Raw genomic sequence first — 23,040 nt, 5'->3', positions numbered from 1 at the left:
GTAACCCCCTGGGTCACCTCAGGCTCGCTCAGCTCGTTCTCGTCTAGGGGGAGCAGCCTTCGGCCCCGATCAGCTGGTGTGGATGCTGTGTGACGTCCCCGCCTCGCCCAAAAACAGACACTACACCATATGCAATTAAATGAGTACAATTTATAAAGGTTACTATAACTAAGTGATTAATAATGATACAGTATATATGAAGAGAAAAAAATAAAGAAAAGGCGCCAAACTTATCAAAGTCCAAACCACTTCGTGCACAACCGTTGGAGCTCAATTTCTGAAGTCTTCTGGCCACCATTCGATCCCCTCCGAACTCCTCGACTCGCAGCTCAGGACCCTCCGAACTCCTCGACTCACAGCTCAGGACCCTCCGAGTGGTTAACCAAGCACATCTAGCTTCATCCCCCCTCCTTGGAGAACCTCCCGGCCTCGGACCCCCGCTTGGGGTCCGATCCTCGCCCAACTTACAGCATTGCATCCTCTCTCTCGACCCCCTCGCGCCGATCTACCCAAAACCCGTCAACAAAAGCTTACAGACTCAGAAGAAAGAACATTAATCCCCATTTGGTTTACAAAGGAATACCATTCTCGTTATCAGTAAATTAGCATTCCTGCTAGTTAACAAAAAGAAGAAACCCTTTCCCAACAGTAACAAAGAAAAAAAGAAGAAACCCCCTTTACATAATATTATGGGAGCTCATTGATATGTAGGGGAGTCATTAATTTGGCCATTCAACACATAGGTATGGCTGTATATGTGAGATGGCATAATATGAAGATGCAAAAAAAATCCAGCGGTACAGGTTGCTTTTTAAGTATATGTAGCTATATATTGAGATGATCATTGAAGGTCAGATAGTAGTGGAAGAAATTCTCATATTTGAAAGTAGTATTTTCTCATGAGTAATTTGCAGTTCTGATGTCCTCTTTTAATATTTGTTTATCAATTGGTTGCTGATGACTTAAAGGCTAAATAAAATCATCACAGATGAGGGGGAAAAGAAAGGAAAACTAACATTATTGAGAACTGTAATGACTTGTAATTGCAAATACTATTTTAGCTTTCTGATAAGAACTGTACACAAGCAGACTTAGTTTAAAGTGTGTAACATTCTTGTGCTAGCACATTGTCATGAAATGTAAACTAATCTCTTAGAGGGCTCTTAATCCTTCAGCTATATTTATTTTAATCCTTTAAGCATTGCATTTTTGAGGATACTTGTTTACCATTAAATTGGGTGAAATTGTTTTAGGGCATTAACTTTAAATTGTCAGTCATCAGGATAAGTACATGTATTTACATGGATTTAAACTGGCTGTATTTTTTATAGGTCTTGCTGTGACTGCTTCAAGATTTCCTCTCCCTGAGGTCTTTAATCACTACATTTTTCTTTACCGCAGTCCTGTCTGTAAATACCCACTATAATTTCTGCTGCTTTGTTCTTACTGTCCACACATCTTTTGACACTTCATGGTCAACACCAACTGCATCTAAAATTTTGGTTCTTGCATAGTTGTGACCAGACCATTCAGTTTGTCGTATTTCTTTATACATTACATTGACATTTGGTGCCAATGTTTTCAGAAAAAAAATTGGAAATTTGTTTTTTTCTTGTTTGTTTTGGGTATGGGGTTTATGTGGTTTTAATGAGTGTCTTCTTAGAGCATAAAATGTGGTAATATAATGTTAACTATGTATGAAATATTTTTAGCCTAGGACGTTTAAAGTTTGTGTGGTTATTTGACCACTGACAGAACAAATTTCAGTTCTTAGCTGAAGACCAAAGTATTAAAGGAACGCTTCAGTTTTGGGGTGCATGGGGAGAAGGGCAAGTAGCAGATGATAAAATGAAAGTATTCTGCAAAATTACTCCAGTCCCTGACTGGAAATATAATTGCTAATGGCATGGCACGCATTCATGTTGAAGGACGTTGTGGTAGCATGGTTTTGTGGGATACTTGTGGTATAAACTTTTTAATTCAAATTCCTTGTCTCACAGTTACTAATCTATGTGTTGTTCTTTGTTTTTATTTCAGACTGCATTTTTCAGTTGCGTCAACAGAAATGAGAGTAAGTTTCCTTCTCCTAAAACTAGGAGTTCTGTTAAATTCTGTTAAATGTATTGACACAAGAACATGAGCTAATTGACGCTTTCATTCCATAGTGCGTAAACTAGTGTGGCGGGGTGGAGACCTGTCTCTGCCAAAGGAGGTGTAAGGTTCTCCTTCCCTCTGCTACGCAGCAGGTCTCCCTTGGGCAAGGTGAGGTACCTGCTCAGACCCCCCTCTCTACCCACCCCCGATTAGGGTCATGTGAAGCCAAGGAAGCAGGTGGTGGGTGGTCATATGAGCAGCTGATGCAAATCCCAAGACCTGGTTATGTGACCGCTGACGCCAGATGGACAATCTCTGTAGAGTGATTGCAAATGATCACAATTCTATCTTCTTTGGGGAGGGATCGGAACAGACAAGTTAGGGAAATGTTTAATTGGAAAGGGGAAATTAGGCAGGAACTTGGAAGCATAAATTGGAAACAGTTGTTTTCAGGGAAATGTACGGAAGAAATGTGGCAAATGTTCAGGGGATATTTGCATGGGGTTCTGAGTAGGTACGTTCCAATGAGACAGGGAAAGGATGGTAGGGTACAAGATCCGTGGTGTATAAAGGCTGTTGTAAATCTAGTCAAGAAGAAAAGAAGAGCTTACGAAAGGTTAAAAAAACTAGGTAATGATAGGAATCTAGAATATTATAAGGCTAGCAGGAAGGAGCTTAAGAATGAAACTAGGAGCGCTAGAAGGCCTTGGTGGACAGGATTAAGGAAAATCATAAGGCATTCTACAACTATGTGAAGAGGATAGGACATGAGAGAATAGGAACAATCAAGTGTGACAGTGGAGGAGTGTGTATGGAACTGGAGGAAATAGCGGAGGTACTTAATGAATACTTTGCTTCAGTATTCACTACGGAAAAGGATCTTGACGATTGTAGGGATGACTTGCAGTCGACTGAAAAGCTTGAGAATCTAGATATTAAGAAAGGGGATGTGCTGGAGCTTTTGGAAAGCATCAAGTTGGGTAAGTCACCGGGAACGGATGGGATGTACCCCAGGTTACTTTGGGAAGTGAGGGAGGAGATTGCTGAGTCTCTGGCAATGATCTTTGCATCATCAATGAGGATGGGAGAGGTTCCGGAGGGTTGGAGGGTTATGGATGTTGTTCCCTTATTCAAGAAAGGGAGTAGGGATATCCCAGGAAATTATAGACTAGTGAGTCTTACTTCAGTGATTGTTAAGTTGATGGAGAAGATCCTGTGAGGCAGGATTTATGAACATTTGGAGAGGCAAAATATGATTAGAAATAGTCAACATGGCTTTGTCAAAGGCAGGTCATGCCTTACTAGCCTAACTGAATTTTTTGAGGATGTGACTAAGCACATTGATGAAGATAGAGCCATAGATGTAATGTATATGGATTTTAGCAAGGCATTTGTTAAAGGTACCCCATGCAAGGCTTATTGAGAATGGAAGGAGGCATGGAATCCAAGGCAACATTGCTTTGTGGATCCAGAACTGGCTTGTCTACAGAGGCAAAGAGTGGTTGTAGATGGGTCATATTCTCCATGGAGGCCGGTGACCAGTGGTGTGCCTCAGGGATCTGTTCTGGGACCCGTTCTCTTTGTGGATTTTTGTAAATGACCTGGATGAGGAAGTGGAGGGATGGTTTATTAAATTTGTTGATGACACAAAGGTTGGGTGTGTTGGGATAGTGTGGAGGGCTGCCAGATGTTACAACGGGACATTGATAGGATGCAAAACTGGGCTAAGAAGTGGCAGATGGAGTTCAACCCAGGTAAGTGTGAGGTGGTTATTTTTGGTAGGTCAAATATAATGGCAGAACATAACATTAATGGTAAGATTCTTGGCAGTGTGGAGGATCGGAGGGATCTTGGGGTCCAAGTACATAGGACACTCAAAGCTGGTACGCAGGTTGACTCTGTGGTTAAGAATGCATACAGTGCATTGGCCTTCATTAATTGTGGGATGGAGTTTAAGAGCCAAGAGGTAATATTGCAGCTAGATAGGACCCTGGTCAGACCCCACTTGGGAGTATTGTGCTCAGTTCTGGTTGCCTCACTACAGGAAGGATATGGAAACCATAGAAAGGTTGCAGAGGAGATTTACAAGGATGTTGCCTTGATTGGGGAGCATGCCTTATGAGAATAGGTTGAGTGAACTCGGCCTTTTCTCCTAGGAGCGATGGAGGATGACAGGTGACCTGATAGATATGTACAAGATAATGAGAGGCATTGATTATGTGGATAGTCAGATGCTTTTCCCCAAGGCTGAAATGGCTAGCACAAGAGGGCATAGTTTTAAGGTGCTTGTAAGTATGTACAGAGGAGATGTCGGGTAAGTTTTTTACGCAGAGGGTGGCGAGTGTGTGGAATGGGCTGCTGGCAACAGTGGTGGAGGTGGAAACGATAGGGTCTTTTACGGGACTCCTGGATGGCTACATGGAGCTTAGAAAAATAGAAGGCTATGGGTAAAGCCTAGGTAGATCTAAGCTAGGGAGATCTTTGGCACAGCTTTGTTTTCTATGAATATTGATAATGGCTGGGGTCACCTGTCTTGTAAAGACACTGCCCAGAAGAAGGCAATGGCAAACCACTTCAGTAGAAGACACAAAGTACACTGCAGATGCTGTGATCAAAGCAACACATATAAACAAGCTGGAGGAACTCAGCAGGTCGGGCAGCATCCGTGGAAACGAGCAGTCAACATTTCGGCTTGACGAAGGGTCTCGGCCCCAAATGTTGACTGCTCGGTCTGTTTCCATGCTGTAATTGTTCTGTGGTTATAAGCTAGCTCTTTATTCTTTAGAGCGTAGAAAGTTGAGGGGGGACTTGATAGAGGTATTTAAAATTATGAGGGGGATAGAATTGACGTGGATAGGCTTTTTCCATTGACAGTAGGGGAGATTCAAACAAGAGGACATGAGTTCAGAGTTAGGGGACAAAAGTTTAGGGGTAACACGAGGGGGAAGCTGTGTGGAACGAGCTTCCAGTAGAAGTGGTAGAGGCAGGTTTGATATTGTCATTTTAAAAAAAAAATTGGATTGGTATATGGACAGGAAAGGAATGGAGGATTACGGGCTGAGTGCAGGTAGGTGGAACTAGGTGAGAGTAAGCGTTCAGCACGGACTAGAAGGGCCGAGATGGCCTGTTTCCGTGCTGTAATTGTTATATGGTTATATATGATGATGCTTGGAATGGGCCTCCACGGTAGTTATGGAAGCAGATTGAATAGTGGTGTTAAAGAGGCTGGTAGAATGTGCAGGAATTGGATCATGGTGTAGGTGTGAAAGTCATCACCGACCAGTTCACTGAAGTGTACAGGAAGATAGATTTTGTACTGAACCTTCACTGCCGCACAGAACTGCCCCCGACAATCGGGATCTCTAGGAAAAAACCCTGGAAAACGCCCCTTCCCAAATCCAATAAAATGTTCGAAATCTTCCAGTGGCTCAGGCGACCTAAGCCCACGTTCCTCTCCAAGGCCAATGCCACCACTGTGGAGGCTCTGATCACGTGCGGATGGTTCACGTTATTGGCATTGTGGGCACCTGAATCAAAGTCTGTTACAGCAGGAGACCTTTAGGATAGAAAATACTTAAAGAACCTTATGGAAGTTTCAGAGCAAAAAAATTGCAATATCTCCAAAGGTCCAAGGCTGCTCAAAATGGGGAAGGAGCAGCGGGGAGTTCAGTGAGCCTCATGTTTCAATAATAGGTTCATCAAATAAGCAGTAATGTAAGCACACTGACATCCTCAACTACCCACTCACACCCACTTTATCTAACACCCTCTACTCCACCTACATCAGAGTTTTTGCATCTTCCGTTGGCCTCCAGCCACCTCAGAAGTCAGGAAGTCATCAGTGGAGCTAAGTCATTGTTGCTTCAGAAGCAGTGTCTAAGAAAAAAGATTGGGGGTGGTGGTTGGCTGTGGCAGTGCAGGGGTTCCAACCTGCCTTATGCCATGGACCCCTACCATTCACCGAGGGATCCATGGATCCCAGGTAGGCAATTCTTGAGGTAGAAGTTGATGTTGTGTACTGCCAAACATTGTAGGCATGCTATGTTGGCACTGGAATGATGGTGACTTCTGTGGACTGCCCCCTGCACACTGTCGGGTGTGCCAGTTGTGAACTCAAATGACACATTTCACTGTATGCTTTGATGTACTTGTGACAATCTTGAAATGGTCATTCAGTGTTTTCAAAGTGAGGAATTGTCAGATTTTCTGAAGTAGTCAGAGAAAGATCTATATGCTCATTGAACAAATAGGGATGGATGAATTACAATCTGCTTTTGTTAAATTACAGTGGGATCTTTATGCTGCAGCTATGCGGGTCGGCATACAAACTGTCGAGAGTACTGCCATGCTATTTTCCGGACAGATTCTTCTCCCACACAATCGCAGATTAAAGCTGTGGAAAACTATTGTGCCTCCATCAGCCCGCAACTTATTCAATGTGTTGACAATTACACTCGCTCATATCCAATGAAAAATCCTGTTGATAGTAAGTATGAATCCTTCAACCTATTTCAGTGATTCTCACAGGAGATGTCCTCTCCTCATTGTCCATTTTACCTGTCTCTATGACGGTCGACAGCATGTGTATTGCAGCTTTGTGATATGGTGTCACAGAAACAGGCTCTGTGGATGATCTAGTCCATGCTGAACCATTTAAACTGCCTATATGAGCCCTGATGAAGGATGTTGGCCTGAAATGTTGACTGTTTATTCTCCTCCTTAGATGCTGCCTGCCTTGCTGAGTTTCTCTGGTGTTTTGTGTGTGTTGTTCTGGATTTCCAGCATCTGCAGAGTCTCTTGTGTTTGTGTCATGGTTATTAGTATCATATTAAGCACTGAACTGTCATTGCTGTTTTTGCCTTAGTTTTTATGCCAAGTCTGAACATTCTCTAGTTTCATTTTTTTTAACCAAGTTCCTGCTTATCTATTAATTTCTGTCTTGTCTGCCAATATCCTTATCAGATTTCTTGTGTGGGATAATGGATAACATCTCTGTTGTTTGTGCTCATGACCTGTTGTGCAATAGGATTATTCTTCCAGACTATTTCCATTTTTATAAAATAGTTTGAAATGTATAACTGCAAGTGACTTTTGCTGGCAGCTGTAATTGTTTTTTTTATATCAGTTACAGAGTCATAATAAAATACAGCACAGAAACAGGCCTTTTCGGCCCATCTAGTCCATGCTGAGCCATTTAAATTGCCTACTTCCATTGACCTGTACAGGGATCATAGCCTTCCAAACCTCTCCTGTTCTTGCACCTATGTAAACTTATCTTTAATGTTGAAATTGAGCTTGCAATGCACAACTTGTGCTGGCAGCTTATTCCACACACACCTGACACTATAAATGAAGAAGTTTCTCCTCGTGCTCCCTTTAAACATTTTGCCTTTCACCCTTAACCCATGACTGCTAGTTGTAGTCTCACCTAGCCTCAGTGGAGAAAGCCAGCTTGCATTTACCCTATCTATACCCTTCATAATTTTTGTATACCTCTATCAAATCTCCCTTGAATCTCCTAAGTTCTATGGACTAAAGTCCTAACCTATTCAACCCTTAATTTGTGTGTTTTTGATGCTTATTGATGAAATACTGTGGAGGCATGTTCATTTTATGCATTGGTACCTGAGCATAGTTATGCACTTTCCACCTTCTGGTCAAAACTTGGAGTATTGTGTTCACTTCTGGTTGCCTCATTATAGGAAAGAAGTGGAAGGTTTAGAGAGGGTACAGAGGAGACTTGTAGGGTGATACCTGGAGTGGCAAACATGTCTTATGAGGATAAGTTGAACAAGCTTGATCTTTTCTCTATGGGCAAAGGATGGTGAGAGAAGTTTACAAGATGATAAGGGACAGATTGAGTAAACAGCCAGAGACACTTTTATCCTCCATGCTTAGCACAAGAAAGCCAAACTTTAAGGTGTTGGGAGGAAAATATGGAGTACCTTCAATATGCCATACATAGGTCAGAGGTAAGTTTTCTACATAGAAGGGTGGATGTGTGGAATGTGTTGCCTGTGGTGGTGGCAGAGGCAGATACATTAGGTACTTTTAGATAGACATATCAATGAAGGAAAATGGAGGGCTGAGTGGGAGTTAAGGGTTAGATTGATTTTAGAGTAGGTTAAAGTGTCGGCACAACATTGCAGACAGAATGGCCTGTACTGTTCCATGTTCCAAGATAAACTCATGGCAAAATTGCCTGATGGATTTCTGAAAATAAAGCTGTCCATTGTCCCGGGGTAACCCATATTGTACAGATCCAAATTCTGCGGAGGGCTGGAGATGGAGGTACTGTACTGATCCAAATTCTGTGGAGGGCCTTGTGGCACATATTTTGGTTTGTAGTTAAAATCTAAACAAATCAGGGTTTTGATATTTTGTTTTTAAATCCAAGTTTGGCTCTTGCAGTTGGTTGATTTAAATTTGTTCGCTCTTGTAGTTTTCAGTCTACCACGTACTGTTACTGGGATGTGTCTCAGGCAGGTGTCCTCAAACTTTTGTATGCCATGCAGCTCTACCATTAACTGAAGGGTCTGTGGACCCCAGGTTTAGACCCCCGATCCCTAGTTTCTCTGTTTAGTAGAAAGATCCTTTCGTGTTCATCTAAAGGCAATATGTGAATGCATTTACTCGTGAAGTCCCACAACAAACTTTGTGTCACAAAAGCAACTGGAGAATTTAAATTACTGTAAATAAAAGGAACATTGCCACACGGTACAAGCCATTCTGTCCACAATGTTAGGCCAACCTTTTAACCTGCTCTAAGATTAACTAACCCATCCTTCCCACATCATCCTCCATTTTTCTATCATTCTTGTGCCTGTCCTGGACTTTCTTAGATACCCCCAATGTATATGCCTCCAGCAACAGGCACCCACCACTCTCTGTGGTTTAAAAAAAACACAAAACAGCAGCTAACTAACAATTGTAGGTTCTTGACTAACTTTTTTGTGCGTTCTACTTGGCTGTCACTTTCCTTTATCAAAGGCATGAATGGCAACTCCAGTTTAAGTGTGGAGTAAATCTAACTAGTACTGTTAAATTTCCCAACTCTTCAGGTTTATATTGCTGTGACAGAGCAGAAGACTTTGCTTGTCAGACCACCTGTCGAAAAGTACTGATGACGAAATCCACTGATCAAGAAATTGTTGATGGACTTATCGAGGGCTGTAAGAAAATGCCTCTGCCTCAGGATCCGCTGTGGCAATGCTTTTTAGAAAGTTCCGGATCAAGTAATCCAGATAACAGCACGAATGGATTGCCTGCCACAGCTGTTGATGGTGCCAAATTGCATTGTTGTTCCAAAGCAAATACTTCCATCTGCAGGTTGGAAAAATTGTTTCTCTGAACTTAATATTTGAAAGTAATTGCTTCCCAGAAAGTGTACAATTGGATTGACTCCTATTATTAATTCGGATCTGTGGAACTGTTCAGTTTCACTGGGAATTTTGTAGACAGTGAGGGATTTGATGTTTTCATACAATGTTCTTTCAGAAGTCAGAAAAGAGGCACAGAACTTGTTTCATGATCGTTTTATTCAGTGTTAATACAACAGAGAAAATGGAAATGGGTAATGGTAGAGGTCTGCTAAGTGAAAGGAGATATGAAGAGCTGTTGGCGCCCAGCATGGAACAGCTATTTTTAATACCCAGAGATGAGGAAAATTCCATTCAATTTCTTAAGAGTCAACCAATGAGAAAACACTTGTTCAATTAATACAGTACCAAGAGAAGCTAACGTAATCATACTTTGTATAGTCACTAGAGTAGGGGTTCCCAACCTTTCTTTTGCCATGGGCCTCTGCCATTAAGTGAGAGGTTCGTGGACCCTAGGTTGGGAGCCTCTGCACTGGGGAACATGCTGAACTTGCATATGCATATTGTGACCACTAAGAAGCATAATAAACAGTTACATGCATATAAAAAAAAGCCACTTAAAATAGGAGCGGATAATTGTTAAACTGCAAAGAAAATAACAATAAACGGTCAGATCCAACAATAGTCAGCAGACCAGAGAAATCTGTGGGGAGGGAAATCAGATGAGCAGTTCATACTGAAATGCTAACATTATTTCTTTCTCGACTCCTTTCTGCTTTATGCAGGAATCGTTCTCTCCATGACTGCCTTGTACACTGGCCCCTCCCTACCCCAGAACTCTCCCTTGTCACCTTGAGGTGTAACACTCATCCCTACCACTCATCCTACCTAACCACCATCCTTGCTTTACTTGTCATCTATAAACATTGCGATCATCGTGGTGCTCTAGCTCTTTTTTATTATTTAGAGATAAGTAGTCATTAAAAAAAATTACAGCATAGAAACAAGTCCTTCAGCTCATCTAGTTCATACCAAACCATTTTAACTGCCTACTCCCATTGACCCTATGCTGGGACCACAACCCTCCTTACCATCTCACCGATGTACCTATCCAAACTTTTCTTAAACGTTGATATTGAAATCACATCCACCACATGAGCTGGTAGCTCGTTCCACACTCTCACCACCCTCTGAGTGAAGAGGTTTCCCCTCATGTTCCCCTTAAATATTTCACTTTTCATCCTTAACCCATGACCTCTAGTTATAACCCAACCTAATTGGAAAAACCTGGAATTGTTTTAAGGGTTCTTGGAAAGCTTTCCAGAATCACCTATTTCTCTTCTGATCCTCTGTAAATGTGACTAAAGTAACTGATTCCTATATTCATTCACTTGTTATGTGTTATGTCATATGACATGGGCGATAACGTCCTTTCCATGACCATGATTGTTCTTGGCAAATTTTTCTGCAGAATTGGTTTGTTGTTGTCTTCTTCTGGGCAGTGTCTTTACAAGACGGGTGACCCCAGCCATTATCAATACTCGTCAGAGATTGTCTGCCTGGTGTCAGTGGTCACATAACCAGGACTTGTGATATGCACCGGCTGCTCGAACAACCATCCACCACCTGCTCCCTTGGCTTCACGTGATACTGATCGGGGAGTGGAGGGGGGAGGGGGTGCTAAGCAGGTGCTACACCTTACTCAGGGGTGACCTGCAGGCTAGTGGAGGGAAGAAGCACCTTGCAACTCCTTTGGTAGAGATGTATCTCCATCCTCCCACCCCAGACTGTAGAGGCAGTACCACTGTGTACATTCCTATGCTGTCATAATTGGCAATATACTTTGTCCAAATTGTCTGTTGAGTTGAATGTGTCAAGATTATTCCCATTTTGCTTATGAATCTCACAAGCTGGAAACAGATCAAACTTGGTTTCTGAATATCATCTGTCTGCATCTTATGTGTGGGGAACTGGCTAGAAGTTCACTGGAACACTATACACATGTTTCTCATTAATGCAAGCAGCACACATCGCTATATGTCTTGACAAATAAAGCAAATAGCTTTGTAGCCATATTTGTGGATGAAATGAAGGTAGGCAGGTGGGAGGTAGTGCTGAAGAAGCAGGGAGAATTCAGAAGGACTTAGACAGGAAGGTGAACCCTCGCAAGGCAGAAGGTCCAGATGGAGTACCTGGTAAGGCTCTGAAAACCTGTGCCAACCAACTGGCAGGAGTATTCAAGGACATTTTCAGCCTCTCACTGCTATGGTTGGAAGTTCCCACCTGCTTCAAAGAGGGAACAGTTATACCAGTGAAATACCATCTGTAATTTACTGATGATACCACTGTTATTGTTAGAATCTCAGATAGAGATGAGGAGTGAGAATGTTTCTCAGCAACTTTTTTTTCTTTCTCTGCCCCTCTCACAATCACTCTGCCTGTTCTCCATCTCCCTCTGGTGCTCCCCTCCCCCTTTCTTTCTCACTAGGCCTCCCGTCCCATGATCCTTTCCCTTCTCCAGCTCTGTATCCCTTTTGCCAATCACCTTTCCAGCTCTTAGCTTTATCCCTCCCCCTCCTGTCTTCTCCTATCATTTCGGATTTCCCCCTCCCCCTCCCACTTTCAAATCTCTTACTATCTTTTCTTTCAGTTAGTCCTGACGAAGGGTCTCGGCCCAAAACGTCAACTGTACTTCTTCCTATAGATGCTGCCTGGTCTGCTGCGTTCCAGCATTTTGTGTGTGTTGCTTGAATTTCCAGCATCTGCAGATTTCCTTGTGTTAACCTCACACTCAATGTCAGTAAGATGAAAAAGCTGATTGTGGACATCAGGGAGGGTAAGACGAGGGAATACAAATCTATCCTTATAAGATAGTGGAGCGAGTGAACAATTTCAAGTTTGTCGGTGTCAAGGTCTCTGAGGATCTAACCCAGTCCCAAGTTATCGATGCAGCAGTAAAGAAGGCAAGGCAGTGGCTATATTTCATTAGGAGTGTGAAGAGATTTGGTTAGTCACCTAAAACACTCAGCTTTGATAGATGTACCGTGGAGAGCATTCTGACAGGTTGCATCATGGTCTGGTATTGAGGGGGGGGGGGGGCGGGGGCGGGTGCAGCTACTGCACAGACACCTTCAAGGAGCGATGCCTCAGAAAGGTGTTGTCCGTCATTAAGAACCCCCATCACCCTGGACATGCTCTCTTCTCACTGTTGCCATCAGGAAGGAGGTACAGAAGTCTAAAGGCCACAGTCAGCGATTCAGCAACAGCTTCTTCCCCTCTGCCATCCGATTCCTAAATGGACATTGAACCCATGAGCACTATCTCACGTTTTATTTATATATTACTTCTATTTTACACTATTTTAATCTATTTAATATGCATAATATGCTTACTGTAATTGATTTACTTATTTTTCTTTCTATATTATCATGTATTGCATTGAACTACTGCTGCTAAGTTAAATTTCACGACACATGCTGGTGATAATAAACCTGGTTCTGATTAGAGAATGGGCAAAGAAGTGACAGATGGAATACAGTGACAAGAAGTGTATGGTCATGCGCTCTGGTAGTAGGAATAAAAGTGTAGACTATTTAGTAATTGGGGAGAAAATTCAGAAATCCGTGGTTCAAAGGGACTTGGGAGTCTCGTGCAGGATTCCCTAAGAGTTAATTTGCAGTTGAGTCAGTGGAGAGAAAGGCATTTGGTGAAATCTAGAATATAAAAGCAAGGATGTAATGCTGAGGCTTTGGTGACTAAGACACTGGTGAAGCCTGACTTGGCATATTGTGAGCAGTTTTGGGTCCCTTATCTAAGAAAGGATGTACTGACATTGGAGAGGGTTCAAAGGAAGTTCACAAAAATGATTCCAGGCATGAAAGGCTTATCGTATGTGCAGTGTTCAATGGCTCTGGGCCTGTACTTCCTGAAATATAGAAGAATGCAGGGGAATCTCATTGAAATCCATTGAATGTTGAAAGGACCAAATACAGTGGATAAGGGGAAGATCTTTCCAATGAAAGGGGAGTGTAGAACCAGAGGGCACAACCTCAGAATAAAGGGAATTCCATTTAAAATGGAGATGAGGAATTTCTTTAGCCAGAGATTGGTGAATCTGTGGAATTTGTTGCCAGATGTGTCTGTGGAGGCCAGGTTATTTGGTGTATTTAAGGTGGAAATTGATAGATTCTTGATTAATCAGGATATGAAGGGTTACAGGGAGAAGGCAAGAGAAAAGGGTTCAGCTGGAAATGGATCAGCCACGATGAAATGGTGGAGCTGGCTCAATGGGCTGAATGAAGTAATTGTGCTCATATGTCTTACACTCTAATCTTTATCTTTTTATCTTTTAAAATGTCTTAAGAGGGGCAAAAATAATTTTTATGCTCAAATATAAGATTTCAGGAAGATCAAAGATCAGCTAATAGTTTTTGCATTACAGTGCAGAGCTCTGGCACAATGCAAACAAATGTTTACAAGGAACAACACACTAAAAGTTGTCATTCCATTGTACACATGTTTATCACTAAACAAAACTACATTCCTTCGGACAAAGGTACACAACACATAAAGTAATGTTACCCCAAATAAATTATAAATAATAAGGTGCACTAATGACTCGTTTAAAAGAAATTAACAGTATAATGCTACCGGTATTTACACCTGGTGAGACCTGGGTGCTGGCAGGGCCTGGGGGAAGAAGCTGTTTCTTGTCCTAATGCTATGGTATCTCCTGCCTGAGGGTAGGGGATCAAAGAGACTGTTGGACAGATGGGAGGGGTTCTTGACAATCCCAAGGCCCTGTGTACGCAGCAATCCTGATAAATATCTGAGCTGTGGGGAGGAGAGATGGTCCTCTCAGCGGTCCTCGCAAAGCTGAACAGTTCAGGTCACTTCTGTTTTCTGTATTGTGGAATAGAATTGTAGAATAAAACTGAGCACTAAATGTGATTGGGACCATGCTCTATCAGGCGGTTTGGTAAAATCAATTGGTGTATTAAAAGCCCATCAGCTCTTCCCCTGCAGGACTGCTATGTGTAACAGCAATGGTTGTTCATTATTGGGCAGGAGCTGGAAGGTAGAAATCAGCCTTGCATCTGCCCTTTTGAAACAATGCTTAACTACCTGAATGTAAATTGTCTGGTGATCAGACCATTGTTAAATCGCTGGGTTGCTGGGTGGTGGGGATCTTTGGATCGGGAGAATCTGTTCAGCGCCAAATAAAAATAAATAAAGAAAAATGATTGTTTTTCTCTTTGTACTGAAGGAGGATGAGAGGCAACTTGAAACAGGTGTATGAGGCAGATATATTAGGGATATTTAAGAGATTCTTAGATAGGCACACGGATGATATAGAAGTGGAGAGCTGAAAGCTATGTAGGAGGCAAGGATTAGATTGATCTTAGAGTAGGTTAAAAATTCGGCACAACATCGTGAGCTGAAGGGCCTGTACTGTGCTGTAATGTTCTATGTTCCATACTAATTGTCTGTAGTTGCTAAAGTCAACCATTCAGAACTTTGGAACAACAGTGATTTCTGACATTAGCAGTGAAGCCATCTGGATGTGTCTGTGCCTTCTCCATGACAGGGATCAAATCCAAAGCTCCCTCAGTGAAAGATCAAATCTGGAGGAGGAATGGGGTTTTGACCTGGTCAAGTGGAAACCCATTAATCAAATGCCTGCAGTATAAACGGCACAGCTGTCAACCTAGTGGATAACAGTCTTATTGACACAGCTGCACTCTGTGGCCTAGGGGGTTAGATACAGTTCACTATTACACTGTCACTGTGGGGTATGGTAGAAGAGAGGGCCAGTACAGAATCAGGTCCTTGTTGATTACCGGTAATAGTTTCTACTAATTTCAGCGGTATTTCCTCCTTCTCCCCACTTCCCACCCATTCCTGAACACTGTCTCCCCTCCACCTCCCCCAATCCCTACCCCTGCCCCCTCATCTCCGAATCCCCCTCCCCCCTTCATAAGATCAAAAGTGTGCAATTGGTCACACACAGTCAATTCTGAAGAGTTCATGTCTGCATGCAGCGAGGCCAAAGCAACATTAAGATATCAGCCACTAAACCACGTCAATAACTGCCTGCAGCATTCCATTCCGACATGTCAGTCCATGGCCTCCTCTACTGCCATGATGAGGCCACACTCAGGTTGGAGGGGCAACATCTTGTATTCAGTCTGGGTAGCCTCCAGCCTGATGGCATCAACATTGATTTCTCAAACTTCTGGTAATCACCCCCTGCCCCTCTCCTTCACCATTCCCCATTCCCATTTCTCTCTGTCACCTTATCTCCTTCCCTGACCATCACCTCCCTCTGGTGCTCCTCCTCCTTGTCTTTCTTCCATGGCCTATGTCCTCTCCTATCAAATTCCCCCTTCTCCAGCCCTCTATCTCTTTCACCAACTGACTCCCCAGCTGTTTACCTCACCCCTCCCATTCTTCTGGTTTCACCTATCACCAACACCTTGTACTTCCCTCCACCTCTCTCCCCCCCCACCTTCTTACTCTGAGCTCATCTCCTTTTTTCCAGTCCTGATGAAGGGTTTTGGCCTAAAATGTTGTTTACTCTTTTCCATAGATGCTGCCTGACCTGCTGAGTTCCTCCTTTCATTCCCAGAATCATTCTTTTGAACCGCCTTTGAACCCTCTCCAGTGTCAGCCCATCCGTTCGAAGATAAGGAGCCCAAAACCATTCGCAATACTCCAAATGAGGCCTGAGCAGTGCCATATAAAGCCACAATTTCTTTGAAGAGGTTACAGTGAAAAGAAACAGGATAATTTAGGGATATAAAAAGTATTCCAGTATCTGGGATAATTCAGACAAGCTTCAGAAAACTTCATGAATTGATATTACTATTACATAATTATCCTCTAATTAAAGAGGGCAATAAGCACTAATTAGACTTATTAAATGAATTTTTTAGTTTGTAGAAGGAATTGCTGTGTGTATTCCTGGTTTATGTTCTAATCTTAAGACTATTTCCTCTTTGAAATGTTTTCTCTCTCAATTTGGCAGAGATCTGTGTATCAAGTTGTACAGCACCAGATGGGGGAGCACAACTCACTGGCAAGAATTCGACAGAATCTGTGAATATAACCGTCTGGAAGCCGCCATGTTTACATGTCTGGCTGATGTACGAGAGCCGTGTCAACTGGGTTGTCAAAATCTCAAATACTGCACTAATTTTAATAACAGGTAAAGCTTCCCTTAATAATTTAACAATTTGCAAACACTAGCCATGTTTAGAAACAAAAGATAAATGCAAGAGATTCTGCAGATGCTGGAAGTTTGGAGTAACATGCACAAAATGCTTGAGGAACTCAGCAGGTAGGGCAGCATCAATGGAGAGGAATAAACAGTTGACGTTTTAGGTTGAGACCCTTTATCAGTCTGAAATTTCGATTGTTTGTTCATTTCCATGAATGCTGCCTGACCTGTTGAGTTCCTCCAGCATTTTGTACTTGTTGCTTCAGAGACAAAAGACACTGTAGATGATGGAATCTGAGCCAAACAAAAAGCTCTGGAGGAACTTGTGTAATTAATATTTGAGCAATCATGTTTGATTAAGCGTTCTTTGTTATTTATATAATTCATCATGGTTATATGTAAAAATACATGAATTGCATATGTCATGACACTACCACGTGCTACATGGGCACCTTGCTTAAGGTGAACACAAAGTTAGATTCACGTTCAGACTCCCCTGTCTTTATTTGAATTAGTTTTTGAAGTTACACAACATAACAGAACTCAGTAGATCAGGCAACATCAATGGAGTGAAATTGTTATTGTTTCGGGTTGAGACTCTCCGCCTGGACTGAACGATGGGGGGGGGAGATAGTCGGTGTAAAAGGATGGAGTGAATGGGTTGAACAAGAGATGGCAGTGGAAGGTGGATCCAGGTGAGGTAATAAACAGATGAAGAGAGTAGGAATGGCATCCGAAGCTGATTGGTGGAAATGACAAAGGGCTGAAGATGGAATCTGTTAAAATCAGAATCAAATTTATTATCACAGACATACGTCATGCTGTTTTGCAGCAGTACTATGAGTTCAACAGGAAATGTAAAAATAAATAATTAAAAGAATATAAATAAGTAATGCATCAAGAGAGCAACATAGTGAGATAGTGTTCATACTGTCAGTTCATGGACCTTTCATTAATCTGATGCCTGAGATTAAATTAAAGATTAACTTTATTTGTCACTTGTCATCAAACATGCAGTGAAATGCATCGTTTACATCAAATCAACGAGGATTATGCTGGGGCAGCCTGCATGTGTCGCCAGGTTTCCAGTGCCAACAAAGCGTGTCCACAACTCATTAACCCTAAGTGTATGACTTTGGAACATGGGAGCAAACTGGAACATCTGGAGGAACACGCACCGTCATGGGGAAGATGTACTAGGTCCTTATTGACAGTGGCAGGAACTGAACACCAATCTTTTTGCTGGCAGTTGTAAAGTGTTACTCCAATTGTTATGCTACTGCACCAGGTGGAGGGGAAGGTACTGTTCCTAAAATGTTTAGTGTGTTCCTTCTGGCTGTTACACCTCCTCCCCAATGGTAGTAACAAGAACTGGGCAAGTCCATGGTGAGGCTCCTTTTGAAGATGTCCTCAGTGCTGGAGAGGCATGTGCCCATGATGGAGCTGGCTGTATGGAATTTTCTGCATGTTATCCGATTCTGTGCCATGGGATACAGGAATGGAAGGCGGAGCATGGGTTATGAGTTGTGGGGGGGCAGAGAACCTGGTTTACTCTTCTGTGAAGGGTTATGAAGTAAGTAGCCGATCAGAGTGTCAGAAAGCTAGTTTCTGTAATTGATGGGGTGTCTGGAATACCAGAAAGAGTAGAGGAAGTTCCATATTTTTGTAATGTATCTTTTAAAAACTATTTAAAAAATCCCAAAGCTTGGGCACAGTAGTGTAACAGTTAGTGCAACACTGTATAGTGCCAATAATCACCACCTGTGGGTCAGTTCCTGCCGCTGCCTGTAAGGAGTTTCTGTGTTCTCCCTGTGGGCTGTGTGAGTTTCCTCCGGGTGCTCCAGTTCCCTCTCACATACAGTTAGGGTTTGAGATTTGTGGGTATGCTATATTGGTACTGGAACCGCGGTGACACTTGCAAGCTGCCCCACACAATCTTTGGACTCTGTTGGTTGTTGAAGTAAACAACATTTCACTGTGTGTTTTGGTATACACCTGACTAATAAAGTTAATTTCTTAGTGAGGGATAAAAGGTGTGCCCCTGCTAACTCTGACTTTGTCAGTTAGCCTCTTTCTACTTAACTGGGCTACTTTGGCAAGTTAGAGGCAGATGAGAGTGAACTAGAAACATTAATCTTGACACAAGAAATGTATTTCTTCACGGATGTGGTTGTGGATAGGAATTCTAGCATTTGTTATTCAACCCTAATTGCTCCTAAACTAAGGAAGTAGTGTAGATTAATACATATCAGCGGGTCTGTAGTCATGTATGGATGAGACAGGTAAAGAGAGCCTATTTTCTTCACTGGAGGATAGTAGCAGACAGCTGGGATGTATGATAAAATGTAGTTGCATGCATATCATCCTTACCCTCGTCAACATTACTCGTAACTTTTTCAAAAAATTCAATAAGGTTTGTCAAACATGACCTTCCACGCACAAATCCATGCTGGCTACTTCTAATCAGATCCTGTCTATCCAGATAATTATAAATACTATCTCTAAGAATACTTTCCATTAATTTACCCACCACTGATGTCAAACTGACAGGTCTATAATTGCTAGGCTTCCTTCTAGAACCCTTTTTAAACAATGGAACCACATGACCAATACGCCAATCCTCCGGCACAATCCCCGTTTCTAATGACATATTAGAGATCTCCGTCAGAGCTCCTGCTATTTCTACACAAACTTCCCTCAAGGTCCTGGGGAATATCCTGTCAGGTCCCGGAGATTTATCCACTTTTAAATTTCTTAAAAGCGCCAGTACCTCCACCTCTTTAATTGTCATAGGTTCCATAACTTCCTTACTTGTTTCCCACACCTTAGACAATTCAATATCCTTCTCCTTAGTGAATACCGAAGAGAAGAAATCATTCAAAATCTCTCCCATCTCCTTCGGTTCCACACATAGCTGACCACTCTGATTCTCTAAGGGGCCAATTTTATCCCTCACTATCCTCTTGCTTTTAATATAACTGTAGAAACCTTTCGGATTTACTTTCACCTTATTTGCCAAACCAACCTCGTATCTTCTTTTAGCTTTTCTAATCTCTTTCTTAAGATTCCTTTTACATTCTTTATATTCCTCGAGCAATTCCTTTACTCCATGCTGCCTATATCTATTGTAGACATCCCTCTTTTTCTGAACCAAATTTTTAATATCCCTTGAAAACCATTTAACCTTTAACCTTTCCTTTCACCCTAACAGGAACATAAAGATTCTGTACCCTCATAATTTCACCCTTAAATGACCTCCATTTCTCTATTACATCCTTCCCATAAAACAACTTGACCCAATCCACTCTCTCTAAATCCCTTTGCATCCCCTCAAAGTTAGCCTTTCTCCAATCAAAAATCTCAACTCTAGGTCCAGTCCTGTCCTTCTCCATAATTATATTGAAGCTAATGCTATTGTGATCACTAGACCCGAAGTGCTCCCCAACACATACATCTGTCAGCTGACCTATCGCATTCCCTAACAGGAGATCCAACACTGCCCCATCTCTAGTCGGTACTTCTATGTATTGTTGCAAAAAACTATCCTGCACACATTTCACAAACTCTAAACCATCCAGCCCTTTTACAGAATGAGCTTCCCAGTCTACGTGTGGAAAATTAAAATCTCCCACAATCACCACCTTGTGTTTACTACAAATATCTGCTATCTCCTTACACATTTGCTCTTCCAACTCACGTGCCCCATTAGGTGGCCTATAATACACTCCTATCAGTGTTACTGCACCTTTCCCATTCTTCAATTCCACCCAAATGGCCTCCCTAGAGGAGCTCTCTAATCTATCCTTCCAAAGCACCGCCATAAGATTTTCTTATTACAGAATTTAATGCCACTGCTCCATTTAAGCAGGTCAGTAGTACAAGTCAAAGCCCATATAAGATGATGTGCTGATAAAGCTGTGATGGATATTTTCGCTGTTAAATGTTTCTCTCTTTAAAAATGAAACTCTCTGTTGTAATGCAAAAGAGATTTGCATTGGAAAGGGTACAGAGGAGATTTACCAGGATGCTGCCTGGTTTAGAGAGTATGGATTATGATCAGAGATTAAGGGAGCTAGGGCTTTACTCTTTGAAGAGAAAGAGGATGAGAGGAGACATGATAGAGGTGTACAAGATATTAAGAGAAATAGACAGAGTGGACAGCCAGCACCTCTTCCCCAGGGCACCACTGCTCAGTACAAGAGGACATGGCTTTAAGGTAAGGGGAGGGAAGTTCAAGGGGGATATTAGAGGAAGGTTTTTCACTCAGAGAGTGGTTGGTGCGTGGAATGCACTGCCTGAGTCAGTGGTGGAGGCAGACACACTAGTGAAATTTAAGAGACTACTAGACAGGTACATGGAGGAATTTAAGGTGGGGGGTTATATGGGAGGCAGGGTTTGAGGGTCAGCACAACAGTGTGGGCCAAAGGGCCTGTAATGTGCTGTACTATGTTCTATGATTCTGCAGATTTTGGAAATCAAGAGTAACACACAAAATGCTGGAGGAACTCTGCAGGTCAGGCAGCATCTATAGAGATGAATAAGCAGTTGATGTTTCAAATTGAGACCCTTAATTCTCTGTTATAATAACTGCTGTCCAACACATTTGTGAATAATATTTACTTGTCCTTGTAAGTTTTGTTCACTAGTTCAATTGTAGAATGTATTGGTACAATTTAATTAGCACTCCTGAAGAGAAAAAGTACTGAAGGAGGCCAGGTCAATAAGGAACACAATAATTGACCTTTTATTACAGAATGAAGTATGGCAGTATTTTGCTTCAATGGGGGGGGGGGGGGGTGGTGAAGGATATTTGAGAAATGGACTTCCTTTACAGCCTAGGAAGAGGCTATTCAGCTTGTTGAATCTCTGCTGGCTCACAGACCAAAGCTGTTGCTCTACTAATTTTCCTTTTTATTTCTATTAATCTTACCACCCGTACTATTACCATGGGCAATAGCAGAGGGCAGGCAGTTAAGGTGAGAGAGGATAATTTCCAAGGAGATGTGAGGGGCAACTTTTTTACGCAGAGGGTGGTGCATGCTTGGAATGCGCTCCCTGGGGTGGTGGTAGAGTTAGATACATTAGAGACTTTTAAGGGATGTTCAGATAGGCACATGAATGTGAGGGAAATGGAAGGATACGGACATTGTGTAGGTATTCGGGATTAGATTAGTTGGCCATTTGATTGCTAATTTATTTGGTTTGGCACAACATTGTGGGCCGAAGGGCCTGTTCTATGTTGTAATTTACTGTGACCAGTTAATGTAGCACTTTGTCTGTCTTTGGAGTGTGGAAGGAAACTGGAGAGCCCAGGGGGAACTCGTCAAGTCACAGGAAAGTGTATTCAGACAGCACTGGAGGTCAAGATTGCCAGAGTGTCAGAGAGCAACTGTGATAACAGCACCTCATTGTGGGCATGCTTTGTGGGTGCCAGAACGTCTTACAACATTTGCAGGCTGCCCCCTGCCCATCCTCAGATTGTGTTACTGTAACACAAATGATGCATTTTACTGCATGTTCTGGTGTTCATGTGATTTAAAAAATAAGTTTAAAAAATTTAAGAAAATTTATTTTCAAAGTACGTCTATGCCCTGAGATTTACTGCCCTGAGATTCGTTTTCTTGGAGGCTTTTACAGGGAAAAAAGTAGAATAAAATAGAGAAACTATGCGTTAACGAAGACTGTCAAACAGTATATAGTACTGTGCAAAAGTCTTGAGCAAAAGTCTGTGTGTGTGTGTGTGTGTACCTGCACTCGCTGAAATTCAGAAGAATAAGGGGAAATTTCATTAAAACCTATTGAATGTTGAAAGGCCTCAAAATAGTGGATACGGAGAGGATGTTTCCTGTGGTGGGGAGGTCTAAGACCAGAGGGGACAGCCTCAGAATAGAGGGGTGTTCATTTAGAATGGAGATGAGAAAGAATTTCTTTAGCCAGAGGGTGGTGAATCTGTGGGATTCATTGCCACAGGCAGCTGTGGAGGCCAAGTATTTATTAAGACAAATTCTTGATTTGTCAGGGAATAAAGGAATATGGGGAGAAGGCAGGAGATTGTGGCTGAGAGAGAAATGGATCAACCATGATGAAAAGGTGGAGCAGACTTGATGGGCCAAATGGCCTCATTCTGCTCCGATATCTTAAGGTCTTGTAGAGAGAAAGGAGGATATCACATGAAGAGGACATCAATGAAGTCTGATACAACGAGAGTAAAATTATTTTAAAATGAAGAAAATTGCTGCATGAGTGTTCAGTTGTAAACATACTTTATGCCAATTAAAATTTCTGCTGTGGCCCCTTTATAACTAAGGATCAATTCTGTGTGGATCCTGCCTTAACATTGCACGGAAGATAGCAGTGTAATTCTATTTTCTGTAGGTGTTTTGATTATAGTTATACCTGCATTTATTT

The 23,040-nt window shown here is 42.2% G+C and overlaps 1 protein-coding gene across 1 annotated transcript in view; it reads left to right on the top strand.

Annotated features, from left to right (window-relative positions):
* The window catches only part of LOC132407436 (reversion-inducing cysteine-rich protein with Kazal motifs-like), a 135,804-nt gene that overhangs the window by 109,837 nt on the left and 2,927 nt on the right, over positions 1-23,040 (top strand). The window contains exons 9-12 of the mRNA XM_059993974.1: positions 2,038-2,071; positions 6,383-6,580; positions 9,156-9,423; positions 16,441-16,620. Coding sequence (XP_059849957.1) covers positions 2,038-2,071; positions 6,383-6,580; positions 9,156-9,423; positions 16,441-16,620 — 680 coding nt within the window. The remainder of the gene's footprint in view (positions 1-2,037; positions 2,072-6,382; positions 6,581-9,155; positions 9,424-16,440; positions 16,621-23,040) is intronic.

This window comes from Hypanus sabinus, chromosome 1 (assembly GCF_030144855.1).
Source record: "Hypanus sabinus isolate sHypSab1 chromosome 1, sHypSab1.hap1, whole genome shotgun sequence".
NCBI classification, from domain to species: domain Eukaryota; kingdom Metazoa; phylum Chordata; class Chondrichthyes; order Myliobatiformes; family Dasyatidae; genus Hypanus; species Hypanus sabinus.
Note: the sequence above shows the minus strand (reverse complement) of the source record. Positions and strands in the feature narration are given on the sequence as shown.